The 15,637-nt window shown below is 36.3% G+C and overlaps 1 protein-coding gene across 2 annotated transcripts in view; it reads left to right on the top strand.

Annotated features, from left to right (window-relative positions):
• HS2ST1 (heparan sulfate 2-O-sulfotransferase 1) overlaps positions 1–15,637 on the top strand; it is a 78,075-nt gene that overhangs the window by 57,462 nt on the left and 4,976 nt on the right. Inside the window, exons 3-7 of one of the 2 annotated variants that reach the window (XM_054165369.1) lie at positions 2,228–2,313; positions 5,808–5,946; positions 9,260–9,357; positions 10,446–10,603; positions 12,491–14,876. In XM_054165369.1, coding sequence (XP_054021344.1) covers positions 2,228–2,313; positions 5,808–5,946; positions 9,260–9,357; positions 10,446–10,603; positions 12,491–12,717 — 708 coding nt within the window. In that variant the 3' untranslated portion in view covers positions 12,718–14,876. Of the gene's footprint in view, positions 1–2,227; positions 2,314–5,807; positions 5,947–9,259; positions 9,358–10,445; positions 10,604–12,490; positions 14,877–15,637 lie in introns of those variants that run through there. The other variant, XM_054165370.1, reaches the window with a different exon arrangement.

Here is a 15,637-nt window from a genome sequence, read left to right as displayed (position 1 = left end):
GCTGTCGGTGACCTGGAACAATTCTGATTTTTTGGAATGCTGCAAACTAGGGGAGGAAAAAAAAAAGAAATTCACTTGCCTGGAGGCTAGTGGTAGGTGTAAAAGCTTAAGTTCTCAGGGGCAAAGCATGATGCTGGTCCATCTTAAGGTTGTTGCAAATGTCACAGATCTTATAAAACCTTTCAGGCTTTATTTTAGCTTGCCTAGTGTTAAAGTTAATAAAAGGCTAGAACATCCATCCTATGTTCATAAAAATTATTTCTTTACCAGACAGTGCTGTAAGATAAAGACAATAAAGGTTGTTTTTTAACTATTACTGGAACATCTAAGGTTTGATGCTGGGTGGGGGCATGGGGATCTAAACCACAAGTGATCCTTAGGATTTTGCATTTGGCTGTTTCCCTGTGTCTAGTCCTAGTCTATAAGAAAATGAAATCTATCTGGTGCTACATTTCAGAAAGCTTGTTCATGAAAAGGTAACTGAAATCAGTATGGTTTAAAATGCACTATACATCATAGGTAGTGTAACTGGTTTATTTGCAGAGTTGTATCAACCAACTGTGACATTTTGGGGTATGGGAGTGAGGGAATAGAAGATACGTAATCTGCATTTAGGAAACTGCTTTCCCAGGTGTAAAAATATTCATAGCTGAGGCTCTCCATTCAAAAGACCTTGTCATTAATCTTTGAAAGGTATGGTCAGTGTAAGCATGACTTTCTTCAGTAGCAGCAAAGGTAGTTCAACTGGATTCAAAGTCTCACAGATCTATTACCAGTTTGTGCTGTGGACAAAAGCAGACAGAAAGGCAGTGCAGTTTATCAAATATCAGTGTGTAACATTGTGCAGTACTCTCCAGCTGCACTGGCCACAATTTCCATGTGCAGTACATGGTTTGAATGGTGAAATGCCACAGACCATGTAACTTGTACACTGAAAAAGGGAATGCTGCCCATTACTAAAAAGTAGTATACATTTATTTTACCCAGGAGACCAAGATCCAGCATTAGAAAGTAAAGTAAGTAAATGTTATCAGCCTCTTAAATCCTGAACTGTGAGTTTTGCACATTTGAAGAACTGACAGCAGGACAGTCTTGCCTCTTAAAATCCTCAACTGATTTGGTATAATAAATTAAGTAGTATAATGTTTTAGGTCCATTAGACCTTACAGAATGTTAGTGTGTTGTCATGAGCTCTCAAACTTTCCTTTTTTGCCTCTTGTCTTGCCTCAGTATCTCCATGGTTATCTATGTCACTCTATAACAGAAAGGATACTGTAGATGTGCAGGGAATGCTATCTTGTAGTTCTTGGCTTCAGAAAGGGCATATCATTGTCAGACAGCTCAAGCAGTACGAATTTATCGTCTTTTCTTTATTATCCAATTCACTACTTTTGAAATAACTTTCAGAGTTAAATGCTTTGATGTTAAAATATTCTGTTCATTTAGTGAAGCCAAGCTATATCAGGATTTGCATGTCCCACTTAATTTGATCATACTTTCTGGTTTGGGGTGTGTGTCTTATTTTGTTCTTTGAAATGTAAAGCTATTCCTATTTTTGTGAAGTTTCCTGATAACTGTTTTATTAGCCCTGGTATAAGGGCCACTTCATATTTTAATTTCACTGATATGTTAGGTTTAATGTAACTTCTAAATGGTAATCTGTAGATCTAATTTACATTGTACACTTTTATGAAATTTCTGGATTACTCATGCATTGCATTTTGGGATGGGGATGAAAATTGAACCATCAGGTTTCTTTCTTACATCCCAGCAAAGTGGGTCTAAGAACATGCTTGTAAATCTGGTATGCTTTTGTTTGAGGGACTGAATACAGCTCAAACAATTCCATGAAAAGTGCACTGGTATTCCTACTTTTTGCTGAGGGAATTCTGCATTTCTTTCAAACTGCAAGTAAAATCGACTCACAAAATTTAAAATGTTTGTCTTGCTAATGTTTGTGTGGTAGCTTTCCTTGACTTGCCCTTCTGATTGCTATATTCTGCTTTGGTTTACTTTGAGCATTAAATAGCGATGATCTAAAGTGAGTCATCTGTATGCTTGCAGAAAAGTCTATTTTAGCTGGCACAAAATCTTTGGTAATATTCAAAATGGACTTTTTTCCCTAATGCATTATGAAATTTTACTTACAAACCAGGAAACGCCGTGTGTGGAGAAACATAGTATGTTCCAACTGTACAGAAACACTTTCTGCTATGTACTTTTGCAGGTCCGATTTGTGAAGAATGTGACTTCCTGGAAGGAAATGAAACCAGGATTTTACCATGGACATATATCTTATTTGGACTTTGCAAAGTATGTTACCCTTGGATTTATCTGTTGAGCAGCCTGATAGTTGCTTGGCCCCAGCTGGGATATTAGTGCCCTCTAGTGGTGGGAGCCTGGTAACTGCAGCTTTGACAAATTTGCACGCTGAAATTCCTATGCCGATCAGTATCTGGGTTTGCTTTTCAGTTTTTTGTCTTTTTCTATGATACAATGCAGTCTCGTTTCAAAACTATTTTTATTCTAGGTTTTGTATTCCTTTTCTGAATTATAAGCTGGTGGTTTACTGCAAATCCTGGCTTTTCTCTGGAATACTGACAGTTGCAGAGAAACTGGATTGTATTCACATTCAGCGGGGTTTAAGATGCCCGTTCTCAAATATGTCTCACATAACAAGTAATACCACCTCCTTCTCAAGTTATATCATTCTTCTCTATCAGACTATCCCTTCACAGTTTATCAAAATATTAACAGTTTAACTTTTAAAGCCATTTTCTGACCTGTAGTAAATGCTGTAAAAAGCATTGAAATAATTCTTGTGGAGTTAAATTCTGCTACTTACAAAATTTATTTTAAACAAAATTATGTTAAAATTCTCCCAAGTACTTCAAAGGTTCAGGGTCATGTCTGTTTTCCCACTTCCAAGGGTTTCTTTTCTTGTGTTAATTGTTGCTTCTGGATCAAAAGCAGTGATCCTCAGTAGCTCAGTCTTGTGAAACCTCCCCATGAACTGGAAAGTCAGTTTTGCTTAAGGTGCTTGCTAGGCAGTGCTTCATCTTGCACATGCAGCATGCAGAAAATGGTTTAAAATTAAAAGTGGAATTTTCAGTATATGCAACTTCATAAACAATAGAAGCCACTACTCCTACCTCTTGCTGGTGGTCAGTCCTCAGTAATGTTATGTTTCTGTGCATTAAAACTTTTAATGCAAATAAATTTTTGTATGTAAGAATTCTTCTTTGTTCAGCCATTGCTTTTAAGCATTCATTTGGTTACATACACTGATTTTTAATTCTGGCCTTTTATTACAAAGAATGAGAAAGGGAAGTTAGAGCTTTATAGATTCCCAGTAAAATGTATTATGAAATAGAAAATGCTAAAAGCTACATTAGTAGCTGAAAATTGCCAATTGCATCAAATAAAAGCTTGAAAGTTTACAAACAGTAACAGACATGAGGTCTTAATTGCGAATCAATAAACAAAATAAAATGTAGCAAATCTCATTAACTTCCTTTGTGCCTTTTTAAAGTTAAAATGCCGCAACAGTAATAAATGCTTGAACTGATTAACAGATTTCTGGAACAGCAAAGGTGGAAGTGGTTTTGTACATTACAACTTCATAGAGGTGAAAATGTTTTTTGATACTGGAAATTTTTACACTAAAATAATTATTTTACATCTAGAAAGCATCTAAGCAGCTTCACATATTAATTTAATCTGTGTCTTCCCCCAGGACTGTGTTATCATTGTCTTTGTTTGTTATCCTTTCCTTAATACTTTTTCCTCATAACAGCTTGCTTTCTCATAATTTGTGTTTTCCATATTAAAATAATACCTTGAATACTCTGGTTGTGCTTGGCAAGCCCCACGCTTTCAACGTTGTGAGAGATATTCTTGTAGTTGCGAAGTGTGAAATATGTCGGAAAAGCCTATGCCTGCTTATATGCAAACATCAGACTTAGCTCTGCTGTCAGATACCAGAAGTATCTTTTAAATTATGCTGAAGCTTGAAGTATTGGATTCAATCGATGACTTACAGGATTGTGGACAGGTTATCATAACCTTATCTATGCAGAAATTGCAGTACTAAAAGCAGGGTCTTATATTTCTCTTCAATTTCTGATCCACCTTTATTCCCTGTTTTTTATTTTGACTGCAGTTGTCAAATAGTTATCATTATTTGATACAGTAATTTGTTTGTAATTTGATACAGTATTTGTTACAGTAATAAGTGACTTATGTTGCTGCAACTAAAGTTAGTTTTGTGCAAATCTGACACAGACATTCTCAAGGACTTGGACACCTTAATGTAACCCACAGATACATATTATTGGTTGAAGCTGCTTCTATATCATAATTGTTTGTTACAGCCTTTTACAATGCTAGCAGTAGTGTCTTTAGAAGGGAACACATATATGCGTGTCTCAAGCACATCAGTGGAACTGAAAGAGAGTGCAGTTCAAAGCCTGGACTTTGCATCAAAATGACTGAAAGATTGACATACTCCTATTTTGTGAATTTTGGGGAGTAAGAACTGGGATACAGACAGATGTCACTTTAACTGCTACAGTCTGATTCATTGGTACTCTGCTGGTGACATCTGTTGCTCTTTCTGTAGCCTTTAACAATTTCTGTGTCTGTAGTGCCAGGCTTTGCCAAAGTAATGCCTTTTAATGTTTGGGGGTTTCCTAACTTCCACTTTTCTGCTTCTTAGTATTCTAAGTTTCTGTTCTTCAACTTTTCAACTGAAGAGTCCTCATGAGCAGTATCTGGTATTGTAATTTATGGAATACCACTTTAAAACCATCTTAAAACTGTGAGTGCTTTCTCTTTTAGCCAAGCTAGGAGGCTTGAATGGCCCTCTGGCAGTGCAGAATACTTTTCCAGTTTGCATAGGAACAGAAAAGACTTTTTTTTTTTTTTCCCCAGCTCCTAGCTTTATTTCCAGGCACTTGACACACTTGAAATTTCCATTGTGGTACAACCCCTTTAATGTTTGGATACCATATTTATTTGCCACAGTAATGTGTCAAATGGAAAAGGCAATAAAACTGGGAAATGTATAGTAAACCTGGCTGGAATGTAGGTCATTGAAAGGTAGCATTTGCACAAAACTGGTTTTGTGGCTTAAATTTCATGTCCTCCGAGCTTACCACCTCATTTCATCAGGCTTCATGTTTGTACTGTAGTAATTAAAAATTCACTTAGGGTAAATGTCTAAGGAAAAACTGTAGATCTTTAGATAGAGAAGTTAGTATGGTTACAGATACTATCTTAGGCTTATATTTAATAAGAGTAGCCATATGGATTCAACATAAATAATGGATGGGCTCTGAGCTCTGTCTTCCTTCTGTTAGAGCTCATGTCTCCGTCAACTGGAGACCTGCCAAGACTACTACTTGCAGCATTGCATAGCACAGTTCAGGAGGGCAGGAACTCAATATCGAACTTCCTTGTGCTTATTATAAACACATACACGGCTGCTAGGCTGATTAAGGCAATTCTAGAGTCAGGAAGGTTGTATAATCATTTTTAGTATCGGTCATGAGAATATTTTACTTTTGATTGTTTCTCTAATTAAAATAAACTAAAATCACAGTCCTAGAAAAGAGAAAGTTAACTGTCTTGTGCATCCACATAACACACTGGGTATGAGGATGAGAGGAAGCGATCATTAACCTTCCTCTCACCACCATCATCTCTACATATAGATTTCAGTTGTACAAATAGAGACAGGCTTTTAAATATTATATGAGAAGCTTTGATTTCACTTTCAATATACATTTTCTCCTCTTTTACTTTAGATTTGGTGTTAAAAAGAAACCAATTTACATAAATGTCATAAGAGATCCTATAGAACGACTAGTTTCTTATTATTACTTTCTGCGCTTTGGAGATGATTACAGACCAGGGCTACGGAGGCGAAAACAGGGAGACAAAAAGGTAAAGTACACTTTATTGTATCTGTTGTTCTTACTGAAGTCAGGGTGAAAACAGTTTTTAAAATATGTCCTGATAAAAGCTGAACAGTTCTCCAATCAGCCTTGGTGATGATGGTGGCTTTTTAAGTTATAGTCTCTCCTTTGTGTCTGTACTGGAACAGATTGTAACACTGAGGATGTTCTCTGTAACCTTATACATTGTTTTTTTCTTGCAATTAAAAAACCAACCAAACATACATTTTCAGGTATCTGTAGTTGTGTTAATTTAAGCTTAACCTGTGTAAAAAAAAAAAAAATAATCTACATCTCTTCTTATTGAAGACTGAAAAATGTGTTTTTCACCAGAAGCTGTAGAACTGCTGATGCATTGCCTTTGAAGTGTACTTTTTCATAATTAGCAACACTTTTTTTGTTTTTTGTAATGTAAATGTTGCAATCTAATTGTGTAGTGTCTGTTTAAAAACTACAGAGCACAAATTCATACATTTCTGTACTTCTTCCATCTGTCTTAGGTGGCTTTAGAAGTTCAGGTTAGCATATCCAAACCTTGATTACTAGCATAATTTCAGAATGACATTACTTAGGCTCCGTAAGAGACTTATTCCAGAAAGAATGTATACATCTGCTGTCATGGTTTGCAGTAAGACACCTGTTACAACATGTTGCTTTGGACTTAAATCGGGAAGAAAAGTAGGGTATTAAGTATATGAATAGAGTTTGTAAAACTATAGATGGAGCAGTATGGAAGCTTTTATAAAATGTGGGGGTGGGTTGTACCTTACAGAGCCAAACACTTTTCAGAATTTCAGCAGCAATATTTTCTTAAACTGATGAAGTTTTTCTGTAATGTTGACAATTAGTGTAGCACTCTCCCAATACCAAGACACACTGAAAAACTAACTAAGCAAAAATAACACTGAATTCAGCCTAGTTTACAAATGTGGTAACAACTAATAAATGTGTCTAATAAATCTGTGTGCTCCCCACCATCCACACTGTGTGATTTGAGTACTAGAACAGACCATTCCTCTTTTCTTTCCCCTTCATAACAAACTGCTCCATTACTTAGGTTTTGGCGCCATCTTCAGCTACTGCATTTCAATTTGTCCAGGCATCCTCTACAGCATAGGCAGGGGAAAGCTTCATGCAGAACAAATTTAAATTAAGCTTGAAAAATGTATCTTCACAGAACTGGCTACAGAGAGAGAGAGAGATTTGGTGAGATAGTATCATAAAGACTTTTTTCTTGAGAAGCATGGTTTAGCTAGTGGAATTCCTTCCTGTTGGGCGTCACTGAGTTGGGAAGCCAAACATGCTACCAAGTCCAATCTGTTTATAAGAGTTAATAATTATCTAAGAAGTAAAATTTAAGTGTTGGTTAAGTTTTTAATTATCATCTGAACAGCCTTTTTAAGTAGTCACTGGGAAACATTAAGTAAAAATCCCTAATGCTACTGCTTGGTAAACTGCACTGTGTAAGCTCTGATTTTCTAGAAGTCGAAATGCTTTCCTGTTTATGTTTGTAATGCATTGCATCAATAAGTTCTATTTTTCTATTAAGGATGCACTTTTTTTTGGCCTTTTTTTCCACTCATTTTGTCACTATCACAACACTTGATTTAGATCTGAGATACAGTTTTTGCCATACAGATCTAACTTGTCCTGTAAGCATCTTGAGTTAATTTGAAGTGAAATTGATACGCTGTACTAAGTTTTAGTGTTTCTTTAATAAGTAATAGTTTTTCCATCATTTCCAAGAAAACTGTATGTATATAGATGGTGTCAGTTATTGACATAATCTCAGTGTGCAGAACACTTTAGATCTCTTCTAATTTGTGTTTTAGTAGAGTCACTAAGAGTTCTTAAATGAAAAGTGGGGGAAGAGCAAAAATTCAGTCTTTCTACTGGAAGTCAATTCTTCCTTTATTAAGTGGAAAGGAATTTTAACTTACTTTGCACTTACCCCCTCCCAGTCCACACCGCAGCATTTATATGGAGAAGTTAATAATTTTCTTTCTAAGTCCCTGTGCTTTCAAAGTTACAGGTAACTTGGCTCCAAGAACAGAGTCTGTAAATCCAATTGTTTCTTTTAATAAAATCTCTGGATGGAGTAGTCAAGGTAGGTATATAAGAGGAAGTGGGGAAGGAGACTTTCCCTGTTTCACTTTACTTAGAAAATCACTTGCTTGCTTTTGTGTATTAACTATAAAATAACCTGCAAATATAAGGAAAGAAGTCTTTCTTTTGACAGATGCTGACTCATGTTTAGGATATACATCCTCAAGTTAGGAGGTGCATTTTAACAATTTAGTTTTGAAGTGATATTGATGTTATAAAGTGCTTGTGTACTCATATATACATAAAGTACTCATCAGTGCAGAATTTCCCCAGAGAACATTGCTGAAGAAAGCATACCAGTATCTTGTTTTGCTAGTTAAGCTGTATTTTTGTGCGATATGTGACATGCATGAGTTATTCTAAACTCAGAGTGCAAGGTGGACTAAGACACCACAGATTAATTACTGCTTTGGCCTGGTATCACTAAATTTTTCAGATTATCTCAGGAGCTTCACCTCAAAATAGAAGCAAAGGACGTTGTCCTTGTTTCAACACTGAATAATTAAGCAAACATATTTTTACATAGTTGTTTTGAATGGAAACTTGTGGTTATACAGAAGAAACAGTCTAGTAAAGTTGTTGTATGATCAGTTATTTGCTATTAAATTTCTCTTTTTCTTTTTTTCCATCTGCCCTAGAAACAGGCCTTACATCCTGATTACAGATACAAAAGCTTCCTTTATCGTGACTGGATAAAATACTTCAAATTTTTTTCCAATGCTTATGAAGTTCTAATTGTAATTGTGTTACTGCAGCTGAAACTGTGTTGCTGCAGCTGTCTATCCACATAGAGTGATGCTGTATGGAATATTCAGTTAGGCAGTAAACAACTTGCTTTCATTTCTTCTAGCTGCAAAAACCAAATTAGCTTCTGAGGTAGCAGTTATTTGTCATAATGTTTAAAAGGTAATAGAACATTGTTTAATCTAAAACACAAAGTACACACTGTTCTATCATATAGTGATCCACCTGTTCCAGTATCACACAAATCCTGGCGGTATTTGATGCTGTATCTTTAGTGGCCTCTTTTGTAAAGGACAAATAGTGATACCAACACTTACTGACTGGCTTTGCTTGTTTTGGCATATAGCCTTTGTCAAGGTTATATCCAATGTATCAGGTAAGATCAAACTGTTCATTAGTTTTGTAATTGTAAAAGACTGTCCAAGTTCAGTTCAATTTTGTCTTTGTTTCAGACCTTTGATGAATGTGTGGCAGCTGGAGGTTCAGACTGTGCTCCAGAGAAACTTTGGCTTCAAATTCCATTCTTCTGTGGCCACAGCTCCGAATGCTGGTAGGGAGATAAAATGTAGTTCAAGTTGTTAGTCAACAGTATCTGTGCAGAAATCTAAAATGAAGAAATCTGAATATCTAGCACAGTTGGGGAAAGTGTGCAGGACTGGACAGAGTGAAGCAGCAGGTACTGTAGTAATAATGTGTTTTCTTTTGAAGATACACCCTAGGGAAACAGACTTGCAGTCCTTCAAACAAGCAATATGTTAGGATACTTTATCAGCAGTGCTTTGAGGGGAAGCAGATGTTTTCAATTTAAAATATAGTTCTTGTGTATTTGAAGTCTTGATGTTTTTCTCTTATGTCAGGTTACAATATCTGTCTTTCTGAATAGAGATATTTTCTTCAAGCTCTCAAGAGTTTCTGAAGAGAATGAAATAATTGAGATTAGGATAAATTTATCTTCTTAAACTTCTACCAGACATCCAGTAGTCAATGCTACTTATTAGAAACTAAAGCAAAAGCAAATAGTGCCCATCTGTCAATAGAACATGTTTTGTAATAGCAGCACAGACTTACAAATCTGTTTAGCAAACTTTAAAAAATAAGAGACATAAATGATTTTCAAGATTCTAAGTTAAAACAAGGGCAATTATTTGTCAAAATTACTGTTCATCCAGACATAAACAAAGTAAATGGCCATTTGGGAACTCCTCTTTCAGTGTCTTTTGGTCAGACCTACCTAAACCTAGGGAAGTCCTCCCATTAGGAGCAGTGACTTTCTAGTTCAGAGTTACGTTTGTAGGATGGAAAAGGGAAGGTGTGTTCCTACCAGAACCATTTCTGGTATCTGTTGTGAAAGTGGAGGCCAAGTATTGACACTGAGAAAATGTAAATCCTCCAAAAATTACATTAATAGAGAGTGTAACCATATACATACATGGGGGTTTTGTGGATGAGTTATTAATAAAAATAACTCAAGTAGTTAAAATTTGAGGTAAGAACACAGATGAAAGAAACTGGAAAGGGAAATGAAGTCAGGAGTGGTTATGATTTTAAATAAGTCTTGCCTTTCCTACACAAATATCCTGGGTCCAAGGATTGTTGGTTGACATCAAAACTTGTTGTAATTGTTCTCTGTCATTTTAGGAATGTGGGAAGCAGATGGGCTTTGGAACAAGCCAAATACAATCTGATTAATGAATACTTCCTAGTGGGAGTTACTGAAGAGCTTGAAGACTTTATCATGTTATTGGAGGCAGCTTTGCCCCGGTTCTTCAGGGGTGCCACAGAACTGTACCGGACAGGTATTTAAATGGTTGATTTTCATGGCTTCCATGGATTTTTCATCTTCTTATCACTTTTTTTTAATATGGATTCTTTAGACCTAGATGAATAGTTTTTGAACCTCTGCCAGGCTTGTCCAGGTCAGTTGGCTGATCTTCCTGCAGAAAAGACAAATTCTTATTTAAAAGCCTCTGAGTACAAATTTTTGAGAGTAGCCTGAATATCTTCCTCTCTTACACAAACTGTAAATATTTCAGATTGGGGTAAAGGCAGTTGTGTAGCTATATCACACTTAAAACATTGTTACAAATTGTTACCAGTATATTTTTGAAAGATCTTTCAGAGGATTCAGTTTTCTAAACTTGCTGGTAGTGACAGACTCTCATTTCCTCAGAAGTCCTGTTGAAATGATCAATGCTTGATGCAACCCATTTTGCTGTGCAAAAAGGCCCAAGGGATACAGAGGTCCAAGTACATCTTTATCTTCCTAGGATCATAATAAGACATTTGTTATGTAGCTAGTGGCTCTGTTTCTAGGATCTGGCCATGCAACTTATGATGGAGAAAATGTCCGTCTTAGCGGGGCTTCTGTCTGACAATAGAAGGAGAAAAGGGTCTGATATGTAGAGCCTGGATGTGTAGTATTAAGAAGTTTCTAACAAAGCAACAGATAGTACTTCTTTGGGAAAATTCTGTCATCATTTTCATAGAATATAGAATGGTTTGGGTTGGATGGGACCTTAAAGATCTAGTTCTACCCCCTATGTCATGGGCAGGGACACCTTCCAATAGACCAGGTTACTGAAAGCCCCATCTAAGCTGGCTTTGAATGCTTCCAGGGATGGGGTGTCCACAGCCTCTTTGGGCAACCTGTAGCAGTACAGCACCACCCTCACAGCGAAGAACTTCTTCCTCACATCTGATCTAACTCTACCCTCTTTCAATTTAAAGCCATTATATTTTACCTGCCCTTACAAATACCCTTTTCCAGCTTTCTGGTAGGCCACTGTTATGTACTGGAGGGGTGCTGTCAGTATCCCCAGGTCCCTCTCCAGGCTGAACAACCTCAACTTTCTCAGCCTGTCTTCATACAAGAAATGCTCCAGCCCTATGATCATCTTCATGGACCTCCTCTGGACTTACTCCAACAGATCCATACTCTTCTTTATGTTGGGGGCCCCAGAAATGAAGACAGTACTCCAAGTGGGGTTTCATGAGAGAGAAGTGCAAGGTGCAAGCTACCTCCCTCAATCTGTAGGTCACACTTCATTTGGTGTAGCCCAGGATACAGTTGGCCTTTTGGTCTGCAAATGCACATTGCCAGGTCACGTTGAGCCTCTCAGCACCCCAAGTCCTTTTCCACAGGGCTGCTCTCAATCTGCTTGTCACCCAGCTAGGGGGATTGTGCTCAGGGTTGCCTCAACCCATGTGTAGGACTTGCACTAGGCCATTGAACTTCATGAGATTTTCACAGGCTCACCTCTCAAGCATGTCAAGATTCCTGTTTTGGTCATCTTTGTCTAGTGAAAGCTGTCTCTCGCTCTGCAGTTTTAAAATGTCTTAATATTTGACACCAGATTAATATCTAAATAATTAATTTTGAAAGACCATTCTTGCTCCAAATACTTTATGTAATCTTGTTCCTTAAATGAAGTGTTCATTCCCTGGGTTTATTCGAGGGAAGAATTGAAAGAACTGATGCAAAATTCATTAACATTTAGTAAGGAGGACTGCAATTTTTCCAACCCCGTGTGTTGTGTTAATAAATTCTGGAGTAAATCCTCTCACTTCTAATGCAGTTTATCAATGTGCTAAGAGTATAGAACGCTGTAAATGAAAGGACTGTAAACATTTTTTTTAATCGCGTGATCTTTAAAGTGAAGTTATTGCTTTCATTTTGCATTTAGGAAAGAAGTCTCATCTTAGGAAAACAACTGAGAAAAAACTTCCCACAAAAGAAACTATTGCCAAGCTACAGCAGTCTGAAATCTGGAAAATGGAGAATGAGTTCTATGAATTTGCACTGGAGCAGTTTCAGTTTGTCAGAGCACATGCAGTTCGGGAAAAAGATGGAGAATTATATATTCTGGCTCAAAACTTTTTCTATGAAAAGATTTACCCTAAATCAAACTAAGATTCTAACTATACCATTAGATTTGTGGACATAAATCTTTGGTCACATCATCATCTTAGCCCTCAGCCATGGAAACTAGATTGCTTGTAGACCTCCAAAACATTTCTTTATAGATCTGAGAAAAGTGGGCTGTGGATCACCTCCAGAGCGTTGGATACTGGCTAACTATGTTGGTAATCCAGAAGCAAAGTCTTCATTTCTTTTATCTAATACTGGGAGTTAATATCCTTTACCTGAAGAAATCTACACTTTAATTTGGAGCAATTAATACACAGCAGTTCTAGCTGAAAGTGTAAACAAAGGAAAAATGCTACTGTTGATGCTCTTCGTAATTTTCAGAGCAATTTATTTTCATTTATACTTGAAGACAAAACAGTTGTGGTTTTTTTCCCCCCCCCCCAGCTTTCACCATTAACATTTTGGTTGTATACAGTATGAGTGGTGTTAATAACTGGTTGACATCTGTGCTTTGTTTTAGTGAGTCACATGATATTAATTGGGACGGTTAATCATGTTCTGCTGAGAAATGCTGCTGCTGCTGGAATTTCCATATTTATATATGTGGTTTTATTAAAAACTTGCAACTCATCATTAGTGTTAAAACATCATTTCCACATTAATAGTGTAAAAAAAAAAAGCTGCAGGATCAGAGCAGTGGGGTTTTCTTGTTTTGTTTTTTATCACCACCATCACTACTGACAGGTTGGGAAAACTACAAAGGATGTTGGTATTGTCTGCAGTTCTGGTTGATCCTTACACAGTGGTATAAAAATGGTAAATTCAGTATTAAGTTTCTCCATGGTTTCTTTGTACTAATTGTAAACTGAGGTATTGGTGAATCCATATTATGACTCCATTAGTGAGCTGTGGTATGGTTAGGGTTTTCCTACTACTTCGATACTTTTATCTGTAGAATATTTTTACTAAGGTGCTTTATAACGTGTTTTAAAGCATTGCATTTACAAAAAGGAGTAAAATGCTGTAAATACTGCTTATTTTATGTATTTGGACCAAAAGGTTTAAAGTAAGTAGTTCAAAGTGGGGTTTTTTTGCACCAGTTCTGTTACATGTGAAGTGAAAAACAGCACATCTACTTCCTGGTTGAGTTAACTGTCAGACATTGCTGAAATGCACTTCAGTAACCTCTCTGACTTCAATACCAGAATGTTGTCCAGGGATTCTCTTTATAGAGATGTAGTCTTCATCCTTTTATTTTGGTAAGAGGAAAAGAAGAAAGATGTCATATGCAGTCTGGTTGAGAAAGATGCAGTGAACTTGATTGACATAATTGTATTTCTGTAACTGCCTTATGTGACTATTGTAAATTTGTGAGTTGCCATTATTAACAATGTGAAACACCTGGTACATGAAGTAAATTGAAATTTGAGAACAGATGTCTGGGGCCACTGCACTGTAGCAAATGGCAGTGGAAAACTGCAAGAATTTATTTCCTATTGAATTTTCTTAAAGATCTGAGTATTTACACATCTTACACCTGCCTTTTCTTAAAGTGCTTTTCACGGAGTTTAATGGGGGAAGGCACTGAGGAGACAAAGTAAGGAATGGTGGTAAAGCTTTAAATTCCCAAGGGATGATGCTGAAAGCTTAGTTTAAAATTACCAAGTGGGGTTTCTTTAACCAGCCTGTTCTTGTAATGAAAACAAAGGAAATGGAAACTGGTCTGTGAACTGGATGTCTGCAGCCAAAAGCAACAGCCCAATTACAGAGAGGATAATGAGAGACTATCAAACACATCTTGCATTTTCTTGTTTTCTTGGATTTTTTCCCTTTGAATCTTAAAAATAGGTCTTTGTTCTTCCCAAATAATCAGGGAAGTTCCTTCTGATAACTTAACCATTTATATAGCGTGAACCATGCGTAAGATTTCCTGTTCTAGTTCTTGTCTATTGATGTCATTAATAATGGCAACATGTTTAGGAATAGAATGTGTTAGGTCATACATAAAGACATGTTTTGTGGCTAAAGAAAGGAACTGAGGAGTCATACACAAGAAGTAGCTAATGAATATCTGAAAAATTTCCATAACAAAACAGTGATTTTTTTTTTTTTTGAGATATAAGTAATCTTTATAATCCCAGGAAATACTATCCATTCAGAGATAGTTTTATGGTAGATAACTATTTTTGATGCTGGGTTTTTTTTTTTTTTTCCCTTCAGAATAACTTGGATCAGTTTAGCTTCCTGGCTGTCCTTCAGAATTTTAAGAACACCTCTATTAGAGCAGAAGAGTTTACTCAGTGAAAACAAAATAACTCATCTAAGTAATGAAATGGATGTGTAGATACAAAACAAAAGAAGCAAGGCTTCTACTGATTTTAGCAGAATCTCCAGAAACCCCTTGTATTCTGTATGCCATTTTAAAAGTTGGGTTTGCTTTTTCTTCCTTCCAGGATTTAGAATTTCTTAATTACAAGTCTTCGGTTACAAAAATAATAGAACAATGCAATGTTTTTTGTTCATTTTTGAAAGAGCAATATGTATTTCATAGTTCATACAAGAAAACATTTTATTCCATTTGATAGCACTTCCTGTTCTTTGCTGTGAACCTTCAGGTTTGAGACAAACAATCCTAGGAATATATTTTTTGAAATTGCTAGTACAGTTGGAGAGTTATTCACTCCAGGTGTACTCTGAAGATCTTACTGTCTGTGGAACACAGACAGAATCAAGACTGTCTACTTTTATATCTAGTGCAACCATTCAGTCAACTGTGAACTTTTTAGAATACTTTGAATTCAAAACTAGCAAACTTGGATTTCCTAAAAGACAGTTTAGGAAAAGGAGCTTTATGGATTTTTAATAACCTGCTCTGTTCATCTTCTCTTCAGAAATGGAAGCAGTCCAAATTGTTGAGATTCAAATTACTGTACAATATAAATTCAGAATGAATCCTGTGTTT

This window comes from Dryobates pubescens, chromosome 11 (assembly GCF_014839835.1).
Source record: "Dryobates pubescens isolate bDryPub1 chromosome 11, bDryPub1.pri, whole genome shotgun sequence".
Lineage (NCBI taxonomy): Eukaryota > Metazoa > Chordata > Aves > Piciformes > Picidae > Dryobates > Dryobates pubescens.
The sequence above is the reverse complement of the archived record's forward strand: the minus strand, read 5'-3'. Positions and strand labels throughout refer to the sequence as shown.